Raw genomic sequence first — 15,244 nt, forward strand, 5'->3', positions numbered from 1 at the left:
CTCAAACTTTTTCCAGTGCTCAAATTTGGTAAAAATGAAGATTCTTATATTCAAAACAGAGACAACTTTATTGCATGATTTATGTCAGAAATTAATCAAAATAACATTAAATGATGGAAAACAGTCAATTTATATGATATTATTTCTTATAAATTTCTTCTTTAACACTGGGTGGATGTTATACCATTGACATTAACACCAGCAATATCAAATCAACATCATTTGGTGTCATTGTTAAATTAACACCAGCGCAGTTACACCAGCTACTAGATACAATGTCAAATTAACACCACGAAGTGCCAGATAAACGCTTTTCAACACCATTACAACATATTTTCTACATCTGTCGGTGTGGTCCTGTATTGATACTTGATCGGTGGTAGATTCAACATTAGAGGTGTTAAATCTAACACCGATCTTTTTATAGTATTGTATAATATACTAACGTGTGATACATGACTTTCAGTTCGTCTTTTTATTCATGTCAGTTATATAAACTATACGTGAGCTTTTACAAAGACGAATTAAGTGAGTCTCCAATTTTACAGGAATCAAATATGAACATTATTAACCAGCAAATCCTTATTGCTCAGTATCACAGAACATTTGAAAACGAAATGCTACGAATTTTGTCCATTTTTTAACTATTTTTCTCTCTTTTTTCTACAATCACATGCATGCATCCCTTGAGTGCAGTGTACTTTGCACACATGTATAAATCTATAAAAGTTTTTATGTAAGTCATCCAGATGATTGAAATAATACGTGAGAACAGCATCGACCAATATCATTTTTTGTATACTAGTATCCGTAGTGGTTGCAAACAGTATGGGACTAGCGAGCCGTCCGCATGCAATAAATGGTAACCATTCCGGCACGATTCGTTGGACAATTTCTAACGTATTTTAATCAAGTACGTAGGTCTATTAAAGAGCAAAATTTTGACTTGGCAACAAGAAAAATGACATGACACTAATACTTTGTTTGTTTGTTTGTTTACAGTGAAGAGAGTGTAGTTGCAAGGTGAACCCCACAAAACTGAACGATTTGGCCGACTATCCCACACTCTAGTACTAGAATGTGGCCTGTGGCATGAGCTTGGAAAGATATACATGTATTAAAGTACATACCTGACGGTAACTATACACAACCCTGTCGCTGTACACAAGTGCTGGCGCACGACGTCTGATTGTGCTAACCTGACGGTGTCTTATTTACACGCTGTGTGCAGAACAACAGTTGGACTGTTCAGACCATACGCCATACACATGCAACGCAAGTAATAACAAATATGTATGAAATTAAATAATAAATGAATAGATAAACAAATGGAGAAAGAGAACAAATAATCTGGGTTTCCTTAACTTGCACCGTGAACTTTTTGGTACATTTCCACTACAACGCACAATACATACAAATAATTATAGGACTCAAGCTAATATAACATCTACTTACAAGGAGCCAGAATCAGTATCATACCAACATCAAGTGATCGACTTGCTAATGTCTTGGTCTGAACACAACGAGGACTCCTTCGTTAATACCATGCCCACAGCCTTACTGATAATCCATTATGTTTATGGTATGAACGATGGTAGTTGACCCCGAGCTTGCCTTGTTGTTCAGGAGTGCCAGAGAAGAGTTTTTGAAAGATTCTTTTCTAAAGGCCACTGTGAAGGAACCTTACTAATCCTGCTTCATTGTGTGATCCTGCCACACACTACATTCACTCAGATCGATAAAATCGATTCAGAGCTGTATTTGTGTTGTGTGGCACCTATATCCAACATATGAACTACGAACAAGTGTTTACACCATTAATACTAACTTGCACGAGTAGGATTTTCACTTTTGCTCAGAGGGGGCATTATAAAGTAAGCCAACCCTTCTCACCCATTTTTAGCCAAAGGCGTAATTTGGCTCGTACAAGTTTTTCGAGGCAGATAAGTTTTTCGTACAAGTTTTTCGAGTTAGATAGAGTTAGATAGATAGTTAGATAGATAGTTTTTCGTGTTAGATAGACAACAAATATTTTTGTATTTTTGTGTCTATTTTTGGGCCAACATCGCGACCACCAGAAAGAATTTCTCGGCCAAGCGGGAAAGAAAGCACTTTAGCAACCAGAAAATGATTCAATTATAATGCATCACGCTCATGATTTGTAGTAGCTTTGATACATGGTTCCTATATTTGTTTGTTGTTGTTTAAGTTCATAGATAAGTAATTTCACATAGATTTAAAGAAGGAAGAATAAGTAGATCCTGAAATCAAATTACAATGGAAGGGAAATGTCTAAACTTGATTGACTTTACTTTTGGCAAGTAGTTTTATAACATATCGAATGAAAAACTAAACGCATCCAGCATGTTCCGCAGTACATTTAAGTCATGTGTAATCTAAGGATAATTATTGTATAACTACAAGAACAAAATAGTGAAAATAAAGATCAGCTAATGATAACTTCATAATTCCAGCAAATTCCAACACGAAGCAAGGCTCATTCAGTCCTTCATGACTAACCTGCTTTATTACCGAGTACTTTACATTCATGTGATAGATCTCCACAATGTAGTAATGTAATTCAAGATGCACTTGGAGCACGCTTAAGTCTATCATACCGAATAAGAAATCTGACAGTTCAATCTTTGTGAATTCTGATATTTCACTGCAACCGCCGGCCAGTCTAATTACTTTTCCCACCGATGCGTATTAATTTAGCAGCGCAAATTCATGACGCTCCTCCTAAAAAAGTCCAATAAAGATACACTCAGCAAAAAAAAGAAAAGAAAAGAAAATAAACGCTTTTTCAAGTTTAGATTTCTCATAGAATATTTGGCTGAAAGCTAATGTATTATATACCATATCAAAGGTAATTCAATTTGCTATTAACCTGGTAGGTCAACAAAAAAAAAAGAAATGTTACACATGAGTGAACACCTTTGTTTTTCTCTTCCCGGGCACAAAAGTAAAAATTGCAAAACTGAGCAAGTTGTCATTCATGCGTATGTGCTTTCCTATAGAACAATAAGAACAAACAACAAATTTCACACAAAATGAAACATGAATCAAGTTGCAAAAATAAACCATTGATCTCTATGATATCTTTAAAGCAAAAATTATCAATTAAGGCTAAAAATAATGGAGGAAAATAAAGAATCTTTTGTCAAAACTAAATTCAAATGAAATAAGAGAAGAAGTAATAATTAACATAAATTAATAGAAATTTGCACTTTTTTCAAATTAGGAAATTGGAAATAATGTCTGGCTCTTGAATTTGTCTCATGAATTCTTAAATCACTAGATTAACAGAAATGAATAAAGAAATTCTGCTCATTTAATCATCTTTATGCTATCCCCCTGTCATGTGAAGTTTGACTTGACAGAAATTTCTTATTTCCCCCTTTAGTTTCCCACTTTGCTTTTTTTAGAGGTTATACAGAGATAAAGAGAATGAAAACTTATTTTTGCTATTTTATTCATGTCTCTCATTGTGTTAAACTGGTCTTTTGTTGTCAATGTTATCGTGAAGGGCATTTGGAAATGAAATTTAACTTTCAATTTTTGTAATTTTTAATTTTGTGCCTTGGAGGACGAAGACGAATGTGCTTACTCATGCGTAAAGTTTACTTTTTAAATAAAATATTAGCTTAATAGCCAATTAAATTACCTTCAATATGGTATATAATACATTGATTTTCATCAAAATCTTCTACGAAAAATATGACCTCAAAAAAGTGTTTACTTTCATTTTTTAGCTGAGTGTATATTTGAATCAACTCTAGTGAAGTACAGTGAAGAATTTTGTTTAAGTGCTGAAACCATGTTCTTTCGAAATATCACATATTATTGTCTGTTTGATTAACCTGTCTTTGCTGAGTGGTAATACCTTCGGCAGTGGAAAAGGGCAAAAATCATCCCAACCCATAAAAGTGGGGATAGAGATTATCCCTCATATTACCAACCTATTTCAATTTTGTCATGTGTTTCTAAAATTCTCGAACAAAATTTCCAAAGACAGATTTTAGCATCGTATTGTTATGTATTGGGATCGGATATAAAAGAGGTACGTTGAAGGAGTCACATGTGACACAGTGAATATATTTCCAAGTAATGCATTTATTGGAGAGGTAACTTTAGCTTGTCCTCGCGCTCCGAGTGTCGAATCTCCAAGTCTTGATAATTCTTATAATTCTCAATATACCGCAATTATACGCAACTGGCCAACATTTTTTTTTTTAATCCTGTGGAGTGAACTTCTTCCACAGTTTTCAAGTAATTGAAACCAAATTTGGTAGGCATTATGGCCCTTAGGTATAGATGTGGAACACATAATCTGTATGTTTGTCACACAAACCGTTGCCATGGTAACCACAATTTTACCAAAACTTTGCAGATCAAATAACTTTTCCATGATTCAAGTTATTAAAGTCAAATTTAGTATGTATTATGATTGAGAAGTGTAGTTTTGCAAGACATCAATGTGTTAGTTTAAGAAATATGTGTTACCATGGTAACCACTCATTTTTGTATCAAAATAAACCATTCAAGTTATGAAGGTCAAATTTGGTGTGTATGATGGTTTTTAAGTGTAGTGATGCTGGGGGAGAGCATGTTTCCATTTGCAGTAAGTTTTATATTCAGTGTCAATTCTGTAATTGTACAGTAAATTAAAATCATTTTGTTTGTAATTCGACAAGTGCACAAATTTGGTGTTAATGTCATTGCCTTCATGACATCACAAAGCAACACTAGGGCGGGGGGTATTAATCACCTTCAGTGATAATTTTAGTTTTTGCTATATTTTGAGTTTAATACATATTAGTATATAGTATGTTAAGTTATATACAGATTTGATACTGCAAACTTGATGTTGGTATTGTATTATTATTATGTGTTTATTTGTATGTATGTATTCATGCAGGGCCTCCAAGAACAACAGTGTTTCACCCACTGACGGAGCCACCCTGTGAAAATAAAACATATAAATAAATAAATAAATAAATAAATGATAATAATAGTGAGACTCTTATAAAGCGCACATTTCTACCTAAAAAGATACCAAAATAAACATACGAATGAACGGGTAAATGGGGTGGAGCCTTGATGCTAAAAAAGGATTTTCAATCGGGTGAAACTTTTGTTGTGATGGAAACAAAGGCGGGATTTTTATTGGGGGTTAGACTCATTTTTGCCACAATTGTTCCAGATTCTCTCGCTTTCTCTCTTTGCTCAACTCTCTACCAACTCTCTACTGTGGTAATCAACAAATAAACAGAAGTTAGAGTAACACGGAAAAACGCCAATCAATTACAAGATAAAGACATTCAAATGAATGATACAGTACCGGTTGAGGTGAGGATTTAGCTTGTAACGTTTTGCGAGATATTTAGAAACCACTCTATGAAATGTTAAAGGGGATGGATAGTAATTGATCAGGGACAGTGGGAATCAGTGGGAATGCTGGGGGATGATCGTTCCAATCCTTGTTGGATTTATGTAGGAGTACATTATATATCTATTGTTGTATGAAAATTATTTGCTTCAGAATGGTCTCATATTCAAGTAATGTGCAGTTAATCGCCCCGTCACTGTACATGCATGCTAACATGGAAACATTAAACTGCACATTAGGCCTACTTGAATATGAGACCATTCTGAAGCAAATAATTTTCACACAACAATTTGAATAGTTACATAGTGTACTCTTAAATGAATCCCACAAGGATTGGAACAATCATCCCCCAGCATTCCCATTGATTTCCACTGACCAGTTACTAGCCATTCCCTTTAAAGAACATACCATTCTTAGGGGAGATCAAAAGTTTATTTGATGAAAGTCAGTTTTGAAATGGCTGAGATATCTTAATACAAGGAAAAGGAAAGCGACCCTAATAAAAGGCGTGGTCAGTCACTCTTATTAGGGTTGTTTTTTTTTGTTGTTGATATCTCAGCCATTTCAAGGCAAATTTTCATTAAATAAACGTTGAATCCTTCTTGAAATTGCATGTCCTTTCATATTTCATAAGTGGTTTCTCATTATCTCACAAAAAAATGTTATAAACCTGAATCCTCACCTCAACCAGTACTTTACAGTCCCTTTAAACTTCTGCTTTATAATATCTTCGTATTACCAATAGTATATGAGTTGATTTCACCTTTGAAGTGAAATTCCTTTCATTATCCCTTTCATCTCAGTGGCATCCTTTTTTGGCGGATCATGCTGGAAAAATGTCATGAAATTTTTGTCGATGCAAGTTGACATGAATAAGCAAATTCCTGTGTTAATGAAGACGCTATGAAGGCGTTATGAAGACTGTAGTTTATGTCAATATAGATATCATGCTTACTGTGTGAATACATATTACATACTTTTTTTTACACCGTCTGCTTGATAATCTCATAATCTTACTAGGAATTGTTACGCTTACTTTATGTGCTCTAATACTCCGAACTTATGCTAGCTAGCTCTTTATACAATATCGATAACTGTAACACATGTAATGCTTTAAATTGCTATTCATACTGGAAATCATGGCTACATTATTTTATGTCATCCTTTCATCCATGCTGGACTATTTGATCAAATCTTTCACAAAACAGTGTGCGGAAATAACTTCAAATGTAATGGAACATGTTACTGAACATCTCATCAATATGGTGGAAGGTTAACAGGGCACTCAAGGTATTAATAGCGTCTATGTTACAAGGGGCCCATGTACTTCATATTAAAGCATCAACATAGAATTAATTCATTATCAATCCTATCCTGTTAAGGGTTAAGGGTCCACGCAGAACACCAGTAGGAGGCCCTTAGCGGCAGCACCTCGCAGGCAACTCCCACGCAGGTACTTACTTAGCATTCCAAGTATGCGGCGAAGATAATGACATTCTGTGAGACTTCTGCCATTACTTCAGAGGAATTCCTTCACTGAGTTGTCAACCCCCATGCGCCTGGCACGCAGGTCACACAGAATACCCGCAAGTAAAACTTATAAGTACAGAACTCAGGGGCGGATCCAGGAATTCCGTAAAGAGGGGGCGCGTTTACAAAATTAAAGGGGGGCGCACGCACCCCTCCCCCCCCCCCATTTTTTTCTTTTCATTTCTTTGCTTTCAACAAAAAATAAAGGGGGTGTGCGTCGGTTGCGGTCCTCCCTGGATCCGCCACTGGAACTCGTCCAGCAGTAAGACACGTGCAAAACTCGTCGAAATCCTTGTCCGCCCTCAGAAATTGTCCGGTATGCTGGAAAATCCACTTCACGCGACAAGCCCGCGTAGCTTGTCCAGAAAGGTGTGACAGGACCTAAACATGGTTGCGGGTAAAAAGCATTTGCGTGCGCACCTCCGGGAGACTATGGGTGAGATACGTGTGAGGTACTCTCATGTGCGGGTCATCTGCGGGGACCTCCGGGTAGTAAAATTGTTCCTCACAAGTCGCACGCAAGGCTTGCTCGGACAGGTGTGACACGGCCTTATAAGGAAAGTGGGGCGCAACACGCAAAATCTATGACTGGTCAAAATCGCCAGTCAAGATCCGTGGGTAAATCGACTTCGTCGCTCTTACCGCCTCTTTTCGTCACCCTTTATGTTCAACTGCCTCATATATTTGAGCACTCGATTTGCGGAGCACAAGTCTTTAGTGGAAACGTCAGTACTCTCCTTTGCAATGTGGAATACCGACTTGGTATATTGCATATCGTTTTCTTTTTTTCGTCACCCTGTAGTTAATCTGTCTGATGTATTTGTAACTCCCTTCTCTGAATTATATCTGTCTGCAATACAAAATTCTTGGTAAAGCACTTTGAGAAGTAAAACAAAGCGGTGTGCAATTTGATGAAATTGCTAAACATAATAGTTCGCCAGAAGAAGACATATCGTCATGGTTGTCGTCTTTTTATTTCGTTATCCTATATGTAGAGCTGTCTGATGCATTTGAGTGCACAAAGTGAAACATGTGTCACTCGAAGTAAATTCATAACACACAATGACATGCATGCAGCTCTAACGAAAGTGGAACATGAATGTGAGTTATAAGAAAACAAATCGTGGACTTAGTCGATTTCGTCACCCTTGAGCATTTGAAAGCAAAACACATGTCTCAGGGAGACTGTTCAATACATTTGAGCCATCTAGTCCACATGACAAATCACTTGTAGAAAATTCGTAATAAAACCTAATGAGATTCATACAACTTTATGTTACAGTTCGTAAAAAAGCAAAAGGAATCGCCATGGATAAATGATCAATATATTGATATAGCAAGGGAACGTGATTTTAATAAGAGAAAATACAGTGAAACTAAGGAAATGTCATTTTGGGAAAAATATAAATATTACAGAAATAAAGCAAATGATTTGAATAAAAAGTTAAGGGTGTATTATCGTAATGAATTATCAGGCAGTGGTAATGATATGAGGAAAAGATGGAAAGTGCTTAAAGATATAAGAATAAGAAAGTATATGATGACTCAAATGTATGTATCGATGGTGAACCAACTGAAGATTTTCATAGGATTGCAACAGACTTCAATATTATGTTCAGTAATGTTAGCAAATTATGTTGTAGTGATAATGACGAGAATGATCAGCAACGACATTTGTGTTTGAATTATGTCAACCGTGCACGATCGTCCTTTTATTTTGATGAAATAAGTACAGATTTTGTTCAAAGAGAATTACAGAAGCTGGACTGTACGAAATATGTTGGGTTAGATGAACTTCATCCTAAACTTAAAAGCGCTCATCTGATAGCCTTACCCTTAGAGCATATTTTCAATCAATCGTTAGAAACTGGAGTGTTCCCCCGTTCATTTAAGCTTGCTACAGTTATACCTGTACCAAACAATAAGTTTGTGAGTGATATACACAATTATCGTCCTATCTCACTCTTATCCACTGTAGCAAAAATTTTCGAACGCCAATCGGGTTTTAGACCTAGTCACTCAACCACAACGTGCTTAACAGAGATAGGTGATTTTTTGTCTGATAACCTTGACAAAGGCAATGTGGTTGGAGCAGTCTTTCTAGACTTAAAAAGGCCTTCGATGTCATACCCCATGACCTGCTTTTGCTTAAATTGTCTTACTTCGGCATAAGACAAAACTGAAGTAAAGTGGTTTGAATCTTACGTAATAGGGAGAGAGCAATGCGTTTCTTTTAAAGGCAAGATATCCGAATTTCTCCCCGTTCAAACAGGAGTCCCACAGGGTTCAATACTAGGGCCGTTGCTCTTTTGTGTGTTTATCAATTATGTTCCTCCCTTAAACTTTAGTCCTTGGACTAAAGTATCTCTTTATGCAGACGACACGGCAATATTTCACCCAGGACGTGATGCTTACAAAGTACAGGAACAACTCCAAGCAGACACTCTACTCATCAGTAAATGGTTTTCAGATAATGGTATGATTGTTGATTTAGAAAAAACGAAAGTCATGTTATTCAGACCTCGCCGAGGAAAATAGAGACATTCTTTTCTAATTTGTATAAATGGCAAGCCTTTGGAAACTATCACGAGACTCGAACACCTTGGGGTAATCTTTGAACAAACTCTTGACTGGTCTCCCTACATCGATAAAGTAGTCATGAAAATTTATCGTTCTATTGTGTGTATACGAAGAATCAAATCGTGTTTGACGCGTAAAATCATGAATCAGCTGTATTTTTCTTTCATACTTCCACATATTGATTACTGTTGTGCTGTATGGGGTCAGTAAAGAAGACAATTTAAACAGATTGCATCGCTGTAAAAATAAGTATGTTCGTGCAGTATTGAATGGAGGGTATTACATGTCAGCGCAAGCTCTTACTCATGCTCTCAAATGGCAGTCAATTGAACAAAGAATTCAATATCATTACTGTGTCCTGCTGTACAATTTTTTGCACAATTTAACCCCACCGTACATAGTCAGACATGTGACCAAACGCCCTACTACTTATACTACTCGATACGCCCTTATTGAGTTATCCAATTTTATTCAAACAGCCTCCTCATTGCAAACATTTAAGAATCGTGTGCGCCAACATCAATCTCTCATTTGAAATGAACCCTTTGCAACTAGCTATGAATTATTCAGATATCTATTTTCTCCGCTCATTTTACGTTCTTCCTTATTTGAATTATTATTTTTCCAACTTTATTTTCCCATTTCACATGCTGCTTCATATACCAAATACATGTATAATAATGTATAGTACATTTTTCAATGTAAACAACGAATAACACAGAAAACTATGGTATAAGAGCTTGTCATTTGCTCAAATGAAAATCTAGACGCTTCTTTTTTTCATAGCTATGATGCGTTCTGTATTTTCCAAATGCTTCATAGAAAACAGAAACGGACTTAGAGTTGGAATGATATTTTTGATTTTACAAAAAAATATGAAATATTTTGCATAATAGATAATTGTATTTACGAAATGTCCTCTTTCAACATGTAAAATTCCAAAACAGATTTCTTCATCATCTGTAAACATAACATTGCGGACATTTTTAGCTTTGAGCAAAAAAAAAAAAAAAAAACACTTCGCACCAGAAAGATGACATTTCAGAAATAAATGTATTAATGTCTGTGGATGAGAGTCACAGAAATTACAAATTGCAGAATCACTGATACCTATTTTACATAGATGGTATTGATTAACGATTTTTCTATGTACGAACTTAAATTGAAATTTACGAATTCTATTCTCTATCGATGATCTATAGATCAAAGAAAAATGAGACTTCCATAACAAAGAATCTTGTAAGTTCAACAGTAAATCAGTTTCCCATTTTACTTGATGGTCTGTCTCTGAAAGTGCGGTTTTATGGTTCTTTACAAAGTAAGGGTAACAAAAATTTGAAACTCTTTTGGCTTTCAGAAAATTGTTCGGTAGAAGATCACAAGGATTCGAAAGTAATGCAACACTTTGACAATCTGTATTTTGTTTTATGGTGAATTTTCATTCTTGAGGAATTGCATATACTATTGAGAAATAAATCAAGAATAACCTTGGATTAAATTTCTGTAATATTTGGTCATAATTCATGAAGGAACCATCAGGGTTGATAATATCTCATATGTAAGTCATGTTTGATTCAAACAAATTTCTAGAATAAGTAGGCTGACCATCAATTAAAATATGGGAATTAAGCCATAATGGCCGTGAAACAATTACCTTGAATTTAACTATAGATTGTAGTGCTTGTAATGACACCATGCAAAAAGAACATCATATCAAAAATATCAATATTTTCATTTAGAATAAGGTGCCGAGGTGAAAGATTCCATTTGAAGAACATATCACCGCCCATACTTTTTACATACATTCTAAGAAAAACTGTATGTTTACTCTCATTTTCTTTATCAAGGTACCTCTTTACCCGAGTTATTTTCATAACAGAGTTAAAAGATTGCAGATGCGGCATTTTCAGATCACCCTCATCATAATCATTATACAACGAAGAACATTTTATCTTATCGTTCTTATAACTCCATAAAAACCCAAAAATTGTTGAACTTTTGAATTTTTGAACCTCAACAAAGAAAGATGGAGGAGGATTTGGCAATATACTCAAAGGATAGATCAATTTTGGAATTATTAAAGATTTTAATATTTGCTTCAGAATTTTTCCATACAGTGTCAAAGATCTACAATTCCACAAATTCAAAAATTTCTGCAATTTGAGGTCTGAAATTAAAATCATGATAGTTGATACAATCAGAGAGGGGAATCTTTATTTCTAGATACATAAACAAATCTGTTGGCCAAATAAATGGAATGTCTCGACACAATATTTCTGAAAAACCTCCAAGTCTGACTACATTGCATTTCTCAAGGTTTATTTTTAGGCCTGACATTTCTCTAAAACTATCCAACACTCCAAGACATTTTCTTAGATTAATTTCATTCGGCTTCAAAAACATAATTGTGTCATCTGCATATTGACATATTTTCACCTCCATATCGTATATTCTTAATCCCTTGATTTCCTCATTTTGTCGTATTAAACAGCCAAGTAACTCAACTGCAATTATAAAAAAGATATGGAGATAAAGGACCACCTCGTCTCACTCCAAGTTATATATCAAAAGATTTCGAGGAAAACCCATTATTTATTACGCAAATCTCAATTTTGAAGTATAGCAATTTGACCCACGGAATAAAGGACTGATACATCTGTCCCCCCAGGAGCAAACCTCCCAAGGAGTGAGTGGGTGTCTCTAAATCGGATTCGAACGGGAGTTGGGCGTTTCAATGCAGCCATGCATCGTTGGGGGCTACGCCCGTCAGCAGCTTGCCAGTGTGGTGCACCAGAACAGACTGCTCAACACATCTTGAGTGAGTGCCCTGATCTCCGCCCTCCTGACAACATGGACCTGACACACTCTACTCCACAGACTGTAACTTGGCTACAACAATTGAGGGACATTATTTAGCTGCTGCTGCCTCATAAGCAAGAAGAAGAAGAAGGACTGATCATAACCAAAGGTATAAAGAGCATAATATCCAAAGAAATCCCAATTTAACATATCAAAGGCTTTTTCAAAATCAATGCTTAAAGCAATACCTTCCATGTTATACATTTTACAATAATGTTTTATATCAATGAACAACCGTAGAATTTCTCCTATATATCTACCTTTCAGGAAACCATATTGATCCCTACTTATTTTATGAGGTAAAACTTTTTTAAGTCTTTGGGAGAGAATTTTTGCTAAAATCTTAAAGTCACTATTGAAAAGTGATATTGGACGCCAGTTCTTTAATAGTAACAGGTCTTTACCTTTTCTTTTTTTGTTGGAATCAAAGTTATAATGCTTCTTCACATTGAATGTGGAAGAGATTTTTCCTCAAAACATTTATTATACATAGAACATAATAAATCCCTAATCTCGAGACCAATATATTTTGTAAAACTCAATGGGTAAACCATCAGATCCCGGTGTTTTATCGTTCGCAACGACGTTATAGTTTCACAACACTCTTTCTCTGAAATCTTTCCCCCAATGAATCGTTCTTCATTCTGATGCAGTGTAGGTAACACCAAATTTGTGAGGGAATCCAAGATGGCGCTGTGCGGTTAGGACGTGCCTGAGTGTTACGGAGGCATTAGGAGGAAATAAAATTGCAGCTCATTTCGCCTATTACAGTTTGAAAAGTCAAAATGACATCGAGAAAAAGGATCTTAGACCAAGGAGTCGTTACAATCTCCCATTATTTCAAGGAAAAGGAGGATTCTGACCCTAAGATGGATTTTAGCGACGCTACTACAGAGAAGGCTACGCAAGAACACAGTGACAGTGATAATGCACACGGCTTAACTGACTCTGCAGTGCACACGGTAGTGAAACCACTTCACCGAGATATGGAGGGAACCAGCCCGGGCGCGTCGGCGGAATCACCTCCACGCTCCTCGCTTGAGAAAAAACGACGAGTAGACGGGGAGAAGTCAACCACAGATGAACTACTCGCGGCCCTTATCCACAAGATAGACGAAATGAACTCCAATCTCACATCCAGGTTGGACACAGCTCTTGGTAAGATTGAAACAAATGAGAAAGAAATCAGTAACTTGAAAGAGGAGCAAGAGTCCTGCCGTTTTGATATCAAACAGTTACAGGACCAAGTAAACAAGCAAGAAAAGGAGAATATGAAATTGAGAGAGCGTCTTGTTGACCTCACTGCGAGAGAGATGAGGAATACGGCTGTGTTTTACGGGTTTCCTGAAGGTGCTGAAAACGCTGGGAAGTGTGAGCAATTGATCAAAGAATTTGCCAAGTCAAATATGCAAATGGAAGGTGAAGTGAGCATTGAAAGAGCTCATCGCACAGGCCGCATCAGGCCAAAACCCGGCCCTCCTCGCCCAGTTGTGGTAGCTTTCAGTAGATACACAACCAGACAATCAGTGATCAGCAGTGCCCGCAGATATTTGAAGGAGAGGCCTTTTCAGCACAACGGAAAGGATCACCAGATATTTGTCGATGAGATGCTCCCGGTAGAAGTGCGAGAAAGCAGGAGGAAATTGCTGCCACTGAAACGAAAGCTGAAAGAGGAGGACCCAAAGCGAAAGGTGTACTTCAAATATCCGGCGCGATTGTTTTACAGGGAGACTGAGAGCGGAAAAGAAGTGGAGTACAAGCAGCACACCACAAGATAGAATGGATATTGGCAGTTTGCTTTTGCACAGTAGACAATGGTCTAACAAAATACGACATACTTTGAAAAACTCTTGACACGACTGCCATAGCTCAGCAGTCAGCACCCTGTCATGCCAGCAGTATATTAACAATTGATATCTCCGAAGACAAGATACACTATTCATGTGATTAAGTGGTAGGGAAAATCATTTGTTTTTGCCAACCTGAGGAAAAAATAACTGTGAAGATGCCCAGGGGCACTTGGATTCCTTGTGATCATGTTTTACTCGATTCCATGCAAATTGTATGTGTGTTTTTTTCATTGCCAATGTTTTGTTGTCTGTTTTGTCTTGATCATGGTGGGTCATAAGAATTTACAAGGTTACCTACTTGTGAAATATGTATAGGGATCTGAAGTTAATGACCCATAATGTTAATGGGTTAGGGGACTTTAAAGCCAGGAAAAAATTCTTTTGTTCTTTATCCAAATTAAAAAAGGATATTATTCTATTACAGGAAACCCATTCGACTGATAAGGATGAAAGTTTATGGAAGAACCAATTAAGAGCCGATATTGTATTCAGTCATGGAACCTCCTCTAGTAGGGGAGTGTGTATCATATTTCGGAAAACCCCACATATAAAATTGACAGAGACAGTGAAAGATTCTAACGGGAGATTTTTGCTGGTTAAAATGGAAGTATATGGAAAAAAAATTATGATATGTAATGTATATGCACCAAATAAGGAAAAAGACCACATGCATTTTTTTAAAGCTGTAGACTTGACTATACAAGAATATTATAATGCTGAACAGACAATATTAATAGGGGGAGATTTTAATTTTATTCAAAATTTGGCATTGGACCGAGAGGGCGGTAATATGAAGTCCACTTGGAAGCACTTTTGTGAAATAATAGAAAATATTAAAAACGTTTATCATGTAATAGATATTTGGAGAGACAAGAACCAGTTATTAAGACGATTTACTTGGAGACGCTCCAATCCTTGTGTTCAGTCAAGACTGGATTTCTGGTTAATCCATGAGTCTGTACAAAATATGGTGACAGATTGTGATATGGTCCCCTGTGTTTTGTCAGATCATGATTTTGTGAATTTACATCTG

General features: G+C 36.3%; 1 protein-coding gene across 1 annotated transcript; it reads left to right on the forward strand.

Annotated features, from left to right (window-relative positions):
- Positions 1-13,067: 13,067 nt before the first annotated feature.
- Positions 13,068-14,184, forward strand: LOC139714115 (uncharacterized). The gene has a single exon (XM_071625837.1). The coding sequence runs from the start codon at positions 13,147-13,149 to the stop codon at positions 14,137-14,139; it is 993 nt and encodes a 330-aa protein (XP_071481938.1). The 5' UTR covers positions 13,068-13,146; the 3' UTR covers positions 14,140-14,184.
- Positions 14,185-15,244: the final 1,060 nt, after the last annotated feature.

Source organism: Diadema antillarum, unplaced genomic scaffold, assembly GCF_040938485.1.
Source record: "Diadema antillarum isolate AM-2024a unplaced genomic scaffold, OU_Dant_1.0 seq00002166_RagTag, whole genome shotgun sequence".
Classification (NCBI taxonomy): domain Eukaryota; kingdom Metazoa; phylum Echinodermata; class Echinoidea; order Diadematoida; family Diadematidae; genus Diadema; species Diadema antillarum.

What these genes read in the sequence shown, in the direction of transcription:
- LOC139714115 (XM_071625837.1), top strand. Translation starts at nt 13,147, where the DNA reads ATGACATCGAGAAAAAGGATCTTAGACCAAGGAGTCGTTACAATCTCC.